At 41.9% G+C, this 17,638-nt stretch overlaps 1 protein-coding gene across 11 annotated transcripts in view; it reads right to left on the reverse strand.

Moving 5' to 3' along the window:
• The window catches only part of EPG5 (ectopic P-granules 5 autophagy tethering factor), a 122,965-nt gene that overhangs the window by 91,369 nt on the left and 13,958 nt on the right, over positions 1 to 17,638 (reverse strand). For 10 of the 11 annotated variants that reach the window (XR_014808154.1, XR_014808155.1, XR_014808156.1 and 7 more), the window contains exons 3-12: positions 15,943 to 16,186; positions 13,838 to 13,974; positions 11,753 to 11,860; positions 10,355 to 10,428; positions 8,431 to 8,536; positions 6,834 to 6,948; positions 6,275 to 6,425; positions 4,751 to 4,906; positions 1,424 to 1,581; positions 7 to 161 (exon numbers count right to left, since the gene is read on the reverse strand). Coding sequence is in view for 7 of the 11 variants with exons in the window: in XM_084964908.1 (XP_084821034.1) it covers positions 7 to 161; positions 1,424 to 1,581; positions 4,751 to 4,906; positions 6,275 to 6,425; positions 6,834 to 6,948; positions 8,431 to 8,536; positions 10,355 to 10,428; positions 11,753 to 11,860; positions 13,838 to 13,974; positions 15,943 to 16,186 (1,404 nt within the window). In the remaining 4 variants the exon portion in view is untranslated. The remainder of the gene's footprint in view (positions 1 to 6; positions 162 to 1,423; positions 1,582 to 4,750; positions 4,907 to 6,274; positions 6,426 to 6,833; positions 6,949 to 8,430; positions 8,537 to 10,354; positions 10,429 to 11,752; positions 11,861 to 13,837; positions 13,975 to 15,942; positions 16,187 to 17,638) is intronic. The other variant, XM_084964950.1, reaches the window with a different exon arrangement.

Raw genomic sequence — 17,638 nt, forward strand, 5'->3', positions numbered from 1 at the left:
GCTAACCTCATATATCTCTAGAACAATAATTTTTATGAAGTCTTCATCCACATTGGTTCTTCTGGCCTGAGCCATCTGAGCAAAAGTAGTTAGAAGGCAAATCTCTTCTGAGCTATTCATGGAAGAAAGACACTTCTCAAAGTTCACAAAATGTTCTGGGTCTGAAAGTTCAAGAAAATTAAAGTAAGAAAGGAATAAACATAGATCACTTTAATTACTCTTCCAGAGAGAAATAAGATATAAGTGAATTTCTACAGGCATCAGGAAGGCTGGGCCAGATGAAATTCCAATTCTAAATATAATGTTGCTTCAGGCAACATTTAACAAGCTTCAGTTTCCTCATGTGTCTCAAAAGGTTATTTAAGATTAGATGTCACGTCACTGGTGAAGTGCTTTGTGAACTGCAAAGCACTGCTACTGTCACTAGGCAAGACATCCTCAATGGCACACTTAAAGCTTCTTGGTAACTGTCAGCCAAATGGATGATAACCCTATCAATGAAAAACTGCTAAGACTAGCAAACTACCTAGTACCAACATGGCATTCTACACAAAAGATATATGCTTATAAATGAAAATCCAGGGCAAAAAAGTAGCTATAATCAGAGTTCCCATTGTGGCTCAGTGGAAATGAACCCAACTAGTATCCATGAGGGGCAGGTTTGATCCCTGGCCCTGATTAGTGGGTTAAGGGTCCAGCATTGCTGTGAGCTGTGGCTCAAATTTTGCATTGCCGTAGCATAGGCTGGCAGCTGCAGCTCCGATTCGACCCCTAGCCTGGAAACTTCCATATGCCACAAGTGCATGTGGCCTGAAAAAAAAAAAAAGCTATAATCACTACTGAAATGCTGATGAATATGATTAATAATATGTATATTTTGCCTATCCCTCAGAAGGTGCTGTGTAAGCAATATTACTTTTTGTCACTAGGGGGCAGTCTTGACAAACAGCTTTGCCATACTGGACAAATAACTAAATGCTGCAAAGGCATTTATTTAGCTGTGTAGAGGGAAGAAGACAGTCTGTTTAAAAAATATATCCCCAAAGGAACTTTCTAAAGTAAGAAGACAACAAGCCAACAATTCCTTTCATATGTTTACACATTTAAGAAATCAATGGTAGTTCATCGAATTGCCAGTATTTTCAAAATAACTCCATGGGGCATTTACCAACCCAATCTTCATTTCCCATCCCCAAACTGCGTTTACAATAGAATTTACCATCCAGAGCACTTGAAGAATAATGAAAATTGAAATCATCATTCTAATAAGTCAAAACAACAAATAAGTCTCTTAAATTTCAAAATGATTACACAGAGTAAAACATTCTCTCTCAGTCCTTCTATAAGCAAAAAGAATAAAGCTAAAAGAGAAAAGATACACAGGCAGGAAAGGTGGATGCTGCATATTTTGGCAAGGCTGTACCTTGGAGGTGCTTCTTGCACTCAGCAGGCGGGAGGGCAGTGCAGAGCTTTTCCAGATTCCCACTCTCCACCTGGTGCATGAGGTAGAAAAGCTTCCAGAGCATCTGGACAGACAAGGTCCCGTACGGCATTTCTGACATAAACAGCCAAATGCCAAGTCTACATGTTTTAAAAAAAAAAAAAAGCAGGAATAATTTTATGTGTCAGTTAACTTCAGCACACTGAGAAAGTAAACAAACCTTCAGCTAATAGGGAAAAATTCTTAAATCACACAACAGCAATTTTTCTAGCATGCTTCAGTCATAAACACCTCGAGCATGAATAACAGTAACAGCAAACACAGAAGGGAATTTATTTTTTATTTTTGGCCACCCAGCAGCATATGGAGTTCCCAGGCCAGGGATCAGATCTGAGCCTCAGTTGCGACCTACACCAATGGCAACACTGGATCCTAACCCCATTGTGCTGGGCCAGGGATCCAACCTACATCCCAAAGCTGCAGAGACACTGCCAATCCTATTACGCCACAGCAGGAATTCCAATAACAGCAAATACAGGTACTGTTCTAATCACCAGGTCATCTATTTATCATCTCATTCCATCCCCACTGAAACCAAGGCAATCACCATTACTGATATCGCCAGTTTACACATGAGGCTACCAGAACACACAGAGGGTGGTAAGATCCGGGTAACAGAAAGGCTGCTTAGACTGGATGTGTGTGTCTAAGCGGGCACACAGGTACGTGTGTGGGCACACAGACACATGTGAGGTGGCATGGGGTGGGAGGGGGATCAAAAGTCCTCTGTGACTCCTCCCTCACCACCAAATGACATTCAAACTCCTCAGCCCCACGTTCAAAGACTTCCACAAAATAGCTCAGATCCATATTCCCAACCAGAGCCCTCTCTGCATTCAGATTATTAAACCACTCCTGGACAAGTGTAGAGAAGCCCCCAACTCCATTCATGAACTCACACCCCTGCCCTGCCCTGCCCATGTCCTCCTCAGCACTATTATGGAATTCTAACCACACCTGACGGTGGCATTATCATATCTGGAGACTTTCTGGAAAATGCATAATCCCACAGCCCATCTAAGAGATTCTGCTCTTACAGGTCACAGCTGAGGCCCAAGAAATTTTTTTTTTTTTTTTTTGGTTGCATGCAAAAGTTCCCAGGCCAGAGACTGAACCAGCAGCAACTCAAACCACAGTAGTGTCAATGTTGAATCCTTAACCCCAAATTTGCACTTTTTACAGTCAGCCCCAGATAACTCAGACTCAAGCAGTCCCTAAACCACACAGCACGACATAAATGTGTAATTTACGTACACATACTAGCATACAGCAATTTGACAGTAGAAACCAAGTCTTTGTATAAATCATTAACCCAGAATCTTATCTTTAGTTACCCACTAACTAAACCAGTATCTCAAAAACAATCAATACTTAATACTTATTAATATGTTATAAAAATTTTATCTCAATAAAAACATATATATATATAAAAGAAAAACAGGGAGGTACTCAAATCTCTTGCTGTATTTTGGGCAAAACTACAATTTAGCCAACTATAAATAAACAAAGTTAAATAATTGAGAAATAGAAATTAAATAGTGCACAGTTTAACCCATGTCTGTGCACCACGAGGCCACAGTGACCCAAACAACCTCAACCCTCACTCTGAAAAGCAACCGCTAGACTCCTGAGCCAGAGCTGAAGAAACTTCTCTAAGTTCAAGTAGGTCAGGATTCTGTCTTATTGAATCATTATCTCAACACTTTACATACAACTTCATGTTCTTATATAGCGGATCCCAAGACAGTGAGGCCTAAAATGTAATGTCATAAGACAGAATATTTCCAACTATAAAATTCCCTATAGAGTGGACATAACGTAAGTCTGGCTTAGGTTTTTGCTCTCCATCTTTGGGTTTTGGTGTGTTTTGTTTAAGGTTGGGAGATAGCTACTGTCAGAAATTTCCACTAGAGTGACAAATAAATTTAAATTTCAAGGCTTTAAATACCTGATTTTTTTCATTTTATTGAAGTATAAATTATTTGAAAGGTTGTATTAATTTTATCTGATTCTCATATGACATACTTCCTAAAATAATTTTACTCAAGAAAAATAGCAGAGATCCCGTTACGGCTCAGCAGTAATGAAATCAACTAGTACCCATGAGGACATGGGTTCAATCCCTGGCTTCACTCAGTAGGTTAAAGCATCCTGCATTGCTGTGAGCTGTGATGTAGGTCACAGACTCGGCTAGGATCCCGTGTTGCTGTGGCTGTGGCGCAGGCCAGAGGCTACAGCTCCAATTCAACCCTTAGCCTGGGAACTTCCATATGCCCAGATGTGGCTCTAAAAAGACAAAAACAAAAAGAAGAAGAAGAAAAAAAAAATAGCTATAAGCATTTGTAAATTTAAAACAATTATCTTTGAATTACATACATTACAGGAGGGCTCACAGCTCAGTGTGTAAGACCTAGTAAGGAACTAGGGTCTTTCCTCTAGAAAAGCTCTGCCTCTTAGCTTAAACAAATACAAGATCGGGTGACGAGAGATCAGAGATGGAAGACTTTTCCCGAGCACCAGGCCAGCTTCTGGTGAGCAGGTGCTACTGCACTGAACCCCTGCAGGCTTCTCTGCACAGGATTTGGTGTACCTGGTGAGACCACCAAATTAGGGATGAGAGAATCTAAAGATAAGTTTCTCACCCCAAACTCTATTTATCTTTGACTCATGCCTTCTGAGTATCTAACAGTAGTTTTAAGACTTAGTCGAAGAGTCCTGACCTTTCTTTGAGTACTCTGCTCTTCATCTGAAACCACACAAAAACCACTACTACATTTGAAAAGTCCTATATGATTTAAAAAGTCTTTTCACACACCACTGCATTTACCCTCATAACATACCCATGAGGTCCATAGAACAGGCAGTATTGTTATCATCTCTACTTTATAAATGAACAAAGTGAGACCACAAATATTAAGTGACTTGCCCAGTGAAGGGCAAAGAAACAGATGGAGTTCCCATGGTGGTGCAACGGGTCAGCAGCATCTCTGCAGCACTGGAACACAGGTTTGACCCCCGTCCTGGCACAGTGGATTAAGGACCCAGTACTGCCACAGCTGCGGCCCAGATCCTATCCCTGGCCGAAGAACTCCATATGCCGCAAGGTGGCCAAAAAAGAAAAAAAGCAAAAGAAATAGACAAAACACCTTGACATTATTATAAAAGTTCCACTTCAGTCAATGACTTTCACTCCAGTCTTTCTCACTAGTCTGGGAGCTATTTCTCAATAATTAGCATCAAACTTCTTACCTTTTGGCTTTCAGCACATGTAGGACAGCTCTCAAAAACAGCTCATCAAACTCCACCTGTAGTTTCTCCATGGAGTAGGGCTGCAAGGCCAATCCTGAGCCTTGGTTGTGGCTCACATACTGTGCCCAATGGTCACTCACATAACCAAGGGTCATCCTAAGCATGAGGAAAGGCAATAGAGCACTTTGCATGAAGGCACTCAACACCAGCATCTTTACAATACATTTGAAGCATTATTTTATTCAATACGTATTTACTGAGCACTTACTATCTTCTAGGTTCTCAGGGGAATGCAGTGGAGGCAAAAAACCTACCCTCGTGGAGCTTCCATTTAGTGAAGGGCAAAAAGACAATAAACAAAATAGAGTAAAAGGAACAGACTGTCACATGGTTCTGACTGACACTGAGAAAGATACGTAGGAGAAAAAAATAAAAGTTTCTCTGGAGTTGAGGAGAAGAGTGGCTTCCTGGAGAGGGACCCCTGAGTAAAGACTGGAAGCAATCTTGAGATCTACAAGAAGAACATCCAGATAGAGGAAGCAACCAGTGTGAAGGCTGCAAAGTATAGGATGAAGGCTGAGAGCTGGCCACTGGATTAGTTAGTAGCATAAAGTTCATTAGCAACCTGCATTTTTCAGAGCTGTCTGGGTAGTCCTGGGGGAAAAGCCTGACTGTGGAGAGTTCAAGTCTTTCAGGGCATCCTGTATCATTTAGTTGACTTTATGAAGCTGACAGATATGGATGTAAAATAATTAAAAATCAAGTATGTTTTGGAATCAAAAGTGTGAAAGTGAGAAAAGATGGGTAGTTTTTTGGAAGTTTTCTTTGGAGGTAAGGAAGGTTGAAAGAAATAACAGTATATTTACATGCTACAGGGAATGACCCAGTAAAGATAGAAAAACTGATGATACAGAAAAGAGGATACAAAATTAACTTAGTGAAAAGTAGTACACAGTCTCAGAATTTACTGCTAGTTGATAACAGAAACATAAACCAGCTTTCAATCAAAGAAATGATAATGTTTTGTGAATTCAACTACAGTGGCCATTGAAGTATTTGCTATTTTCTTTAAACAGTATTTTATAGAAATCAGAATAAGCATAAACAAGAGAGAAAACAGGGCATAATGATGCAAGGGCTACTGCCAATTTTCCACAGCTACTTGACAATACCCAGACAAAAGCTAGGAGGCAGAGGAGAAGAGAGTAAAGGAAGGTGAAAGACTGTATTTTCTTTGATCCCTTCTCTCTAGTCGAGTTCAACCCAGCAGCTGCTTTGAAGATTCTGACCCCAAGAACGAATGTCTAACAAACTAGTTAAAATTGAGACAATTAACCAAATATTCTGACTGGAAGTATTTATTTAAATTCCCATCTGGAAGATGATGAAGAAAAAAATTCTTACTTTCATGAGAAATACGATCTGAACTACACCACTAAAATGCCCATCATCCCAATTATACAGTGTCTGTAACTTGACCAAGGTGAAAGTCAACAGAAACAGACGTACCAAGAGCAATATTACCTGATCATATAACCAATTCGCTTGACAAACTGCCTATAGCGTGCTCTATTAAAAGTTTCTAACCCCACAGCCAAAAGTTCCACTAAGGAGTCAGCAAAGGCAAAAATTTTCATCATATCTTGAGGTCTTGTTGTTTCAGGTAAATAATCACCTAGAAGTTAAAAGAAAAAAAATTATATTGACCATGGAAAAACACTGCAAGTATTGGATGTCAATACTTTAATGAGGAAACAAAGCCAAGATGGAGAATCCCCACTGCTCTGGTTCCTAGGTCAATGTGCAATGGGAAACTTGAGACAAAGTGCAAAATTAAAACAATTTAGGACAGCTAGGAGATGTGCAAGGTCATCAACCTTTTGGCATTTAAGCACCAGACAGGAAACTACAATCATAAGAGAAAGGAAGGAAGCCTCACTGAGGTGATGTGAGTCTCCATACAGTATGGCCAGGCAAGGGGACCTGAATCAGAGGCCCGCAGGAAGCGGAAGACTTGATGCTTAGTGTCTGTATTTGCGCTTGCCCCACCACACTCTACACATGACCAAAGAAAACAGTCTACCTTTTGCTTTGAACCCAAGAAGATGCTGAAAGAGGTCATGAAATGGAAACTGTGATAAAAGAATAACCAAGTCATCTTCATTAAGGAGAATCCAACTGGTCTCGGGGTCTTCGTCCTAAGGGAAAAGATGCAGAATCACGTCAGCTGATGTGATCACATGACACCATGGTCTAGAGGTGCAGGAGCCAAATATCATAGGTCTCAACCTGGTATTCTCATGAGTTCTCATGGGTTTCGCCTCCAGGACAGAGATTTATACCATCAGTCTCATTTGATGACCCATAAATCCCCTGAAATTGCAAGCACAGTTTTATGTGCATCTGAGTCATATCCACTCTTCAGTGGCTAAAACTGCTGTCATTAAATTTCTATCCCAAAAAAGATGAAAAAATTCTCCTAGAATAGAGATCTCATTACATAAAGCTCAGTGCTTTGACAACATCTATTAAAGAACCATGCATTAGAGTCCATGTTATTCTAGGTACAAGTCTCTTCTTGCCCCAAATTAAGGTCTACTGCAGTACTCAACTGACTTATCAAGAAGCAATTGGCATTTGCTATGGTTAACTGAAGTTTTGTTGTCAATTAGTGGCACTGAAAAAAGAAAAAACGTAACAGCAGTCATACACAGGGGAAAGAGCTGGAGATTTTTGTTTGATACAGAGCACTGTAGTCTTCTTAGAAAGCAAACTGATTTGTGTCCTAAGATATGCCACATTCAAAAGGGAATACTGTAAAAAGATACGGAGATCCCGAATTAATTATCACCTCAACTTCAACAAAGGACTAGTGCAATTCACTCATAATTTCCTGAAGCCACTCATTTTTACCTCTTACATGACCTAAATGGCTAACAAACAAGGGCCTCAGAGATCCCTACTAGTAGGGCAATAGTTCCCAGCTCCAGCTGTATATGAGAAGCACCAGGGAGGCTCTTAAACATTTGGATGTCTGGTTGTGAGCCCAAGCAAGCTTTTTAAGTTGCCCAGGTGGTTCTAATAGACGGCCAGTATCAAGATCCACTGACACGGACATCCACAGTGCCTTCTGTCCCCTCGGCCTTGGAAGAATAGAAAATAGAAATTTATCTTCTATCTTCCAAATGAGAAGATCTAGAAGAGACGTTTGTAAGCATTAAGGCAGAACCTTGTAAGCTCCAGCTCTTTAGACTTGAGAGAATTTGAAGATTAGACCTCAAGTCCCAAAAATTATACCTACGTAAAAGGAAATCTTAATAGAAAGTGTGCACAATATGTAAATACTTCCAGGTTCCAAACTCTCCCAGCTGCACAGGGAGACAGACTAGAGAAGGGCAGCGGCATCAACACAGGCTCAGAGCACAGGTTCCAGAGGCTCCACATTTAATGACCATGTGATGTGGGACAAAGTCCCTCACCCCTGCCTCACACCTGTTTCCTCATCTCTAAAATGGGGGTGACAACAGTACTCATCTTGTGGGGCTGCCAAGAATTAAAAAAAAAAAAAAAAAAAAAAAAAAAAAGGGCTGATATGTGAAAAGTGCTTAGAGCAATATTTGGCACATAAAAAGAGGAGTTCGGACATGATGCATCTAAATGCTGCAAACATGACACCTCACCTCTTCTCCTCCCTCGTCTACTAGTGTCCACGTCCCTGACGCAGGCCCTGAGGAGGATGGCTTCCGCTCACTGGGCTTCATGTGGCACAGAAATTCTGCTCGGTTTCTACAGGACAGGGAAAATCACTCCAATCAAAATATAAACATAGAAAGCCCAATAGATCATCTATTCACCGTGAAGAAGAGTCAGACATCAACCTGATTTTCAAAAGGTTTGAGTTAGTAAACAAGAAATAGAAAGCGGCTAAAACTCAAGGAGACCCACGCTTCACTAATTGTGGCATACAGACCATGGCCACTCTGAGTCCTAATGACAAGGAGCCAAAGAGAAGTGGTTATGCTAGCACAGTGCCGCACGCCGAGGCCTCAGGACACACAGGATGGCCACAGTCTAGTCAGCTCACAAAGTGTTTAGGAAACATGCTTTACTGAATAAAAAAGGATAACCCCCAGATAATGCAGCAGCTGGTTCAGGGAATAAAAGCACATCTAAACACCATGGGTAAGAGCAGCGCCCTGTTCCTGGGCAGTTAGAGAGAGGAATCTGGGGGGTGCCAGGCTTTCACAAAGTGTTGGCTGGACCTGACAAAAGCAAATAATGAGAGAAGTTTCTTCTGAGATCACCACCTGGTTCTCAGCACCCTGTTGCTCTCTGGCCTGACTCCCAAAATTCATCCATTCCCTCCTTTCCCCAGGAGCTCTCCTCGGGACTCCCTGCTCCAGAGCCCTGCCAGCCTGGCTCCAGCCATGTAGCTCCAAGTGTCCATCGGGAGCTGTCACTAGCTATGCACACTTGCAAGCCCCAATGACCTAAATTTACCTCCTTCCCTAACAGCTGTCCTTTCTGTCTTTTTGGTCTGTTAGAGCTGCCAACACCCTCTCAGTCACACAGACTCCGAGGCTACAGAGTTAAGGCTGAGCCACTCCTTTCCCGTCTTTTCCTTATTTAATCAGCTACTTAATCCTTTCCTTCTAGGTCCCCACAGTCTCCTTCCCATGACCATCACCCCATTTCAGGCTTAGAGGCAAAGAGGCTTTCCCAGACCAAGAGCCAGTGGTAGTAACACAGTTCAAGGTCACCTAGACACAGTGGCCTTCTCCCCCATTTAAGGATGTGTCCTCTCCATGCTGGGTTGGGTTCCGGGGCTGGGAGAGCCAGGCGTCTGCAATTGTACTTCCGTGAAGCTGAAGCACATCTTCTTCTGCCTCCAATCCAGCCCAATCTTCCCTAAGGACAACTTTTACCCTTGTTCAAAACCCTCAATTACTACAAAGGCCGGACCATCTCAAATCTGTGTCTCAATTTCAAGGGCTTCTATAATCCAGCTCTTGCCAGTTGTTCAGCTTTATTACCACTCCCCCCACACACCCTTTCCCTCCAGCCAAGCTGATCTTCTGCCTGCCCCACACGGCTCCTTCCCACACTCTGGGCCACTGCTCCCTGCCCTCCTTCCGCCAAAATTGGTTCCACTCTTCAAACCCAGCTCACCCACCTGGAACCCTTGACAACTCCTCTCTACTCTCTTCACTCTCTTCATTTCTACTGGGTTAGTCGCAGCTTCAGACAACTTAGCGCTTGAATCTCTTTATGCCTTTTTTTTTTTTTTTTTTCTCCTCTGCCACTAAATCTCTCCTTCTAAGGAAAAGGTCATCCCTTTTTCCTTCCCACAGCACCACAATGACATGTATGACAGGAGTGCAAATCTACTAAAAAAGGGAACCCCAAAAATGTGACTCATTTACACATAAGCAGTTAATAGGTTCATTCTGGGACAAAGAGTATTCAACCCAAAGAAAATCTTCAGTGTTAAATTCTAGAATACTGACTCTTCCATGAGCACTTGTTGGGATGTGGGCAGTTTAGGAAGTCAATCGTTTGACAGAACATTTTAACTTCTACTTTACGAAGCTCTTTGATACTTACTTGACAGGAGACATTAGCAGGGCAAGGGACTGCATAAAATGAAAGACCCCTGAGGGGTTATTCAACACTCGGATCTGAAATCAGAAAAGGAAAAGGCATAGTGTAGAAAACCAACAATCCAAGTATCCACGGTCTTAGTTCACCAGCATTCTGACAAAAGGAGCTACTAAGAAAACAAAGATGAGAGTTCCCATCGTGGTGCAGTGGAAATGAATTCAACTAGGAACCATGAGGTTGCAGGTTCAATTCCTGTCCTCACTCAGGGGGTTAAGGATCCGGCATTGCCGTGAGCTGTGGTGTAGGTCTCAGATGCGGCTGGGATCTGGTGTTGCTGTGGCTATGGCATAGGCCGGCGGCAACAGCTCCGATTAGACCTGGGAACCTCCATATACTGCAGGTGTGGCCTAAAAAAAGGACAAAAGACAAAAAAAGAAAAAGAAAAAAGAAAACAAAGATGGGACTGGCACCTCATCCACAAAAGTGAGAACACCTTGTGGGTTACCTGGCAGTACTGACTGGCCTGTACTCAAGGAGTAGAGAAAGCTGAGCCATTTACCTCAATCACCTAGCACAATATAGAAAGGAGGATCATACTGCTATTTTAATCCAAAGATTTAAAAAAAAAATCTTTCTTCTACCTAAAAAGATTCAAACTTCTTGCCACCAAAAACACTAAAGAATAGGTAACATGAAGTTGACCTTGGCATACATTTGGCTCCTATCCATTCATCTGAGGGTTGCTGTGAGTAACAATACAACCCAAAGGCAAGCAGCAAAGAGGAGAAACTATAAACCATATAATCAATGCCTAAGGTGATTATATGAGAGCTGATCACAGAGGTGAAATCTCCGCTAGTATTAAGAACTTTGATCTGGCGGGGCGGGGGGGGGGGGTCTCTCTCTCTCTTTTTTTTTTTTTGCCACACCTATGGTATGCAGAAGTTCCCCAGGCCAGGGATAGAACCCGTGCCATAGCAGTGACAATGCCAGATCCTTAACCCACTGTGTCACCAAGGAACTCCCCTCATAGTTTCTTTTTTATCTGCACCAACTGCAGTGTGAGATGGAATTGATTTAGGACGCTGTGTTGAGTATTAGAGAAAAAAATCCTAGCAAGCCTTCCCGCACAGAAATTTTACAAAATTAGATACTACTGAACCCACGAAGTCAGACTACAATAGACTTCTGCACTCCTATCTTAATTTCATCAATTTTGGGTGGTCCAAGAAGTTACAGCATAATAACTCCTACAAATATATGTTTAATATATTCTAATAATTTTATAATAAATATCATTATTTTTTAAGTAGGCTTATTTTTTTAAAGCAATTTCTTCAGGAAAAATATTTAACAAAATCCACCCCATCCTCCTGAAAATGAGAAGGCTATTCATCATACCTGGATGAAAGGAACAGCCCATTTACTAACACCAGCCGGGCATCGAAGAATATGGTTTAGAAGGAAGAGGTGATCTCCAGGACAGCCAACTCTTTGTAACACTGATACCTGAACAACAAAGGATGTAGAGTTTTACTTTTTTTTTTTGTTTGGTCTTTTTGTCTTTTTAGGCCCTTACCCACAGCATATGGAGGATCCCAGGATAAGGGTCAAATTGGAGCTGTAGCCACCGGCCTCAGCCAGAGCCACAGCAACACGGGATCCTGGCTGCATCTGAGACCTACACCACAACTCACAGCAATGCCAGATCCTTAACCCACTGAGCGAGACCAGGCATCAAACCTAGCATCTTCATGAATGCTAGTCGGGTTCGCTAACCACTGTGCCATGATGGGAACTCCTGGAGTTTTACTATTTATAAAGATGAATGTATCCAGGGGTCTAGAGAAATCACTTAAATACATGTGCTCTTTCAAAAGAGTAACCAGGGGAGTTCCCATCATGGTGCAGTGGAAATTAATCCGACTAGGAACCATGAGTTTGCAGGTTCAATCCCTGGCCTCGCTCACTGGGTTAAGGCTCTCGAGTTGCCATGAGCTGTGGTGTAGGTCACAGACGCGGCTCGGATCTGGTGTTGCTGTGGCTCTGGCATAGGCTGGTGGCTACAGCTCTGATTTGACCCCTAGCCTGGGAACCTCCATATGCCTCGGGTGCGGCCCTAAAAGGACAAAAAGACAAAAAAAAAAAAAAAAAAAAAAAATAGTAACCAGACGTAAGATATACCACTGACTGGTTGGGTTTCTAACAGAGGCCTATATGAATATATGAGTCTAGGATAAAAATATCCTAAGTGGTTTCTCTGCAAACCCACTCTTCATTATCTGGCAAATTACAAATGTTCCTGGCTATATGTGAATAGATAAAAGTCAAGTACTTTAATCTATTCCCAGTTTACAGTTTGTTAAATCCAAGTAAGTATGCTTAGAACCCCAAGCCATATCTAAGAACTCTAGCATGAGCATAGAAAAAGTAACCAAGGCGACCCCTTTGAGAAACATAACTTCTCCCTCCATAACACATCTAATATCTTTCCTAAATTTTCCAAATCCTAATTCCTTTCCTTTTTTTTCCCCTTAAAAACAATTTTTTTTTTTTTTTTTTTTTTTTTTTTTTTTGCTGTTTAGGGCCAAACCTGTGGCACATTTAAGTTCCCAGGCTAGGGGTCAAATCAGAGCTACAGATGCCGGCCTACATCACAGCCACAGCAATGCGGGATCCAAGCCGTGTCTGTGACCTACACCACAGCTCATGGCAATGCCAGATCCCCAACCCACTGAGCGAGGCCAGGGATCAAACCCCTTATCCTCATGGATCCTAGTAAGGTTCATTAAACACTGAGCCACAAAAGGAACTCAAAAAAAAAAAAAAATTTTTTTAAGTATGACTACTAAGTGCAGCATTAAACATAAAGTGATAAAAAAAACAACTTTTAGCTCACATGCCTATATCATGAATACATAGCTAGCATTAAATTTAGCATGCTTCCCATATCTTCCTTTCCTCCTAAGTTGGAGGCTAGAGATCATTTAACATAAAGTTTACCAGCAGGAAAGGAACTGTTTGCTTAATAGTACACTAGATAAGGATAACTTTATTTCCGTGTGTCAGTCATGAACAAAGAAAATGTCACTAACACATTAAATGAATTAGCTGAAGAAGCTGTTGCAGAAAAAGCTATCAGGAGGAGTTCTGATTGTGGCTCAACAGAAACAAATCCAACTAGTATCCATGAGGATTCGGGTTCAATCCCTGGGCTCACTCAGTGGATCGGCTTTGCCATGAGCAGTGGTGTAGGTCACAGATGTGGCTCGGATCTGGCACTGCTGTGGCTGTGGTGTAGGCCGATAGCTGCAGCTCCAATTTCCCAAGCCTGGAAATTTCTGTATGCCACAGGTGCGGCCCTAAAAAGACAAAAAAAAGAGAGAGAGAGAGAGAGAGAGAGAAAAAGCTATAAGGAAATAAGAGAAATCTTAAATTATCTGGGAAATAATAGAAAGACTTCTATAACTATTTCTGCTTTCTTACCAATTTCTGAAGCCATAGGAGAATATCGTCATGGAACTGAGTATCTTCATTAACTCTTCTGGTGAACATGAATAAGACACTAATGCACTCCTTTAGCTGACAAAGATCAGAGGGAATGCTGTCTATCTGTTTAGAAGCTAAAAATTAAAGAGAGAATTAAATGAGTCCCACATAAATAGTATTTGGGGGAGAGTTTTTTAGTGTCTGCACTTAAAAACAAAAAACAAAAATAAACTATTCAAGAGTTTCTGCTGTGGCGAAGGAGAAACAAATCCAACTAGTATCCATGAGGAGGCATGTTTGATCACTGGCCTCAATCAGTGGGTTGGGGATCCTACCAAGAGCTGTGATGTAGGTTGGAGATGAGGGTCGGATCCCTCATTGCTGTGGCTGTGGTGTACACTGTAGCTGAAGCTCCGATTCAACCCCTCCCCTGGGAACTTCCATATGCCAAGGGTGCCGCCCTAAAAAAAAAAAGCAAAAAAAAACACTATTCAATGGATATATTTATTTGCATGATGGATTCACTTTGCCATACACCTGAAACTAATACACCATTGTAAATCAACTATGCTCCAAAAAATTAAATTAAAAAAGGAAAGGTCCAGATGTATTTTCATCTTTATAGGTTATAGATATTCTGCCACAAATATTCAACTCTGCCTTTGTAGCATCAAGGCTGCCATAAATAATTTACAAGTGGATAAGCATGACTATGTTGCTATACAACTTTTCTTACAAAAAAAATAAACTCTTCAAAATATTTAATTCAGGTGAAAATCAAGGGAGAAAAGTTACATCAAAATATCTGAGTTTCTACTAAATATGTAAACCAAAAAAAGTATTTAACCTATGTGAAGTATTTCAAAGTAAGAAAAAATTAACCTCATAATTCATCTTTTATTTAAAAATCAGATCTCTGGCCTAGTCCCAGCTCTTTGATTAGTTATGAAAATAATAAGGGGAAAGGGTTTTTTTTGGGGGGGCGCTGCAGATGAGGCATATGGAGGTTCCCAGACTAGGGGTTGAATTGAAGCCACAGCTGCTGACCTGTGCCACAGTCACAGAAACATCAGATCCTAGCCTCATTTGTGACCTACACCACAGCTTGAGGCAACATCAGATCCTTAACCCACTGAGCGGGGCCAGGGATCGAACCTGCCCCTCATGGATACTAGCTGGGTTTGCTTCCACTGAGCCACAACAGGAACTCTGGGTTTTTTATTTTAAATGATCCTAATAGCTCTCCCAGAAATAAAAATTGCATAATTAATACTTAACACATGATAGAGTATAGACTAATTTCTTAAAGCTCAAAATAAGATAAAAAATCCAGAACATTATAAATGCTCTGATAAAAATTAAACAGCCCTGCAAAATGGACAGGCAAAAATAAAGTGCAACAGACAGAAAGAAAATGTATTCTGGGAGTTTCTGCTGTGGGGCAGCAGGTTAAAGATCTGGTGTTATCTCTGAGGTTGCAGAGGTTCAATTTCCAGCCCGGCACAGCTCTGGCATTGCCACAGCTGTGGCTCAGATTCCATCCCTGGCCCAGGAACTTCCATATGCCACAAGCAGGCTGAAAAAGAAAAAAAAAAAGAAAGTATTCTGATTATTCAATTTTTATTTGTTTTTTATGGCCACGCTCATGCCATATGCAAGTTCCTGGGCCAGGGATTGAATCTGAGCTGTGACCCTCTGCACCAAGTCGAGGATGAAACCCTCATCTCCAGAGCAACTGGAGCCTGCCACAGTGGGAACTCCTGATTATTAGTTTTAGAATCAAAAACTATATTTGGACTCGACTTTGTAACAAGCACATAAATTAGGACATTGAGGGACATTAATGACAAAAGCAAAACTCTGGCTTCCTAGAGAAGCAGAGAATGACAGCCCATGGGGAAAGGAGCCCTGGTGCTGCTCCCAGAAGACCTTATGAAGGCGGGTCACAGTCTTCTACTGGAGGAGGCAAGGTAGAACCACAAACACAAATAATCCCTTATAACATCAATCAGCCCACAATCAGTGCAACCAGACTATACCCCTCAATTCTTTTTTCACTTTGGATCACAAGAAAGAATGCCAACCTTTCGCTACTTACACACCTCGGCCTTCCTGATGAATTGCTATAGATCTCAGAAGAGCTGAACTACTGAGTAACGTATAGATGTAAGACTCCACTTGCAACCGTGAGAGCACAGAAGTATAAGAATGCAGAGCCAGGGTCTGGTGGAGATGCTCAGATTTGGCATCAAACAGCTTTTTTAGCTCTCCCAGGGCGTTTTCATTCATCTCCACTCTCTGGTAGCGATGATAGCCTGAAACTTTCACTTGATCTGCGCAGATACCCTGGCAGCGGATGAAAGGGTTAACATATGAAGCCAGTTACTTTTTGCTCTTGAAGTAATTAGGCGGCAGGTATACAAGGTACAGGCTTTGGCGCCATCTTCAAAGAGCTTACAAATGACAAGGAGGGGTCAATATTACAACGTAGAAAACAACAAATCTAATATATAGCCAGGTGCCAAGGAGCAGAATGCCAATCACAAAGGCATCACAAGTTCAGAGAAGAGAAGAGAAACCCTGAGATGAAGTAGGTGGGGAAAGGTGCAAGACAACAACAGAGCTTGTCTCTAAGACTGTCAGGATGTAGACAAAAACAAAACAAAACAAAATTCCCAATTTTAAGGAGTTCCCGTCATGACTCAGTGGAAACAAATCCAACTAGGAACCATGAGGTTGCAGGTTCAATCCCTGGCCTCACTCAGTGGGTTAAGGATCTGGCATTGCTATGAGCTGTGGTGCAGGTCGCAGACTCGGCTCGGATCTGGCATTGCTGTGGCTGTGGTGTAGGCCAGCAGCAACACCTCCAGTTAGACCCCTAGCCTGGGAACCTCCATATGCTGCGAGTACAGCCCTCGAAAGACAAAAAAAAAAAAAAAAAAAAAAAAAAAAAATTGTCTGGATGGCTGATCTTACTGTCTACTTACAAACAATGAGGTCAATGCAATACCCCCTCAACTTCAAGGGACCTCAAAACATCTCTATACTCACCCTCATCATTCTTTACAATTCAGTTCAAAAGAAAGAAACCCTCCCCTTTCCAACATTAACTCTCCAACTGTGCTCTTGATTTTAACCTCTCTTTTTCAGTCTTTTCAAAAGTTTCCCTCCCCACAGGCTTTTTCCTGTCTACAAAGAGACACACAGGCCTTTTAAGAAATGAGGATTAGGGATGGGGGAAATCACATATTTCTCCCATATTATCTCCTCTGGCTTCCCTTCAGCACCAGACTTGTCAAGAGTGGTCTTCTCTTCCTTGCCATCCCTCCCAGCTACAATGAAACGGCTTTCCTGATGGCACCCTGGCCTCCAGAAGGTCACATCTTACTGCCTTCCTGATCTTCTCATCTCCTCTTGACCTTGTTCCATGGACCCTGCGCCCCTTGACACTCTACCCATTGGACATTCCTGGCATTCTGCCCAAAGTCACAAGTTAAATGGCCCACCAGCTGAATCTGACCTAGAGACATGACCTGCTTTAACTTCCACTGTGCATCTGTGTGCGTGTGCACGGAGTGGGGGCTGATTTACTTGCCAAAATTTATAAATCTGTACCCTTCACATAAAAATCCAGGTTTCTAGCTTCTCTTAGAGAAACATAAGATGTGGCAATGCTGGACCAACATCACCTCACAGCCACCATCAACTGTAACACAAGAGCAGCTGCCCCTGCTGGACCAAGCATGAGTTTACTCAGTGACCACTGTCCCGCTCAACCTGTTTCACTTCTCCAGGTTA

This window comes from Sus scrofa, chromosome 1, assembly GCF_054392235.1.
Source record: "Sus scrofa isolate SSC_HxYL_T2T_F1_AM1 chromosome 1, Sscrofa_HxYL_maternal_Yorkshire_Landrace_v2.0, whole genome shotgun sequence".
Taxonomy (NCBI): Eukaryota; Metazoa; Chordata; class Mammalia; order Artiodactyla; family Suidae; genus Sus; species Sus scrofa.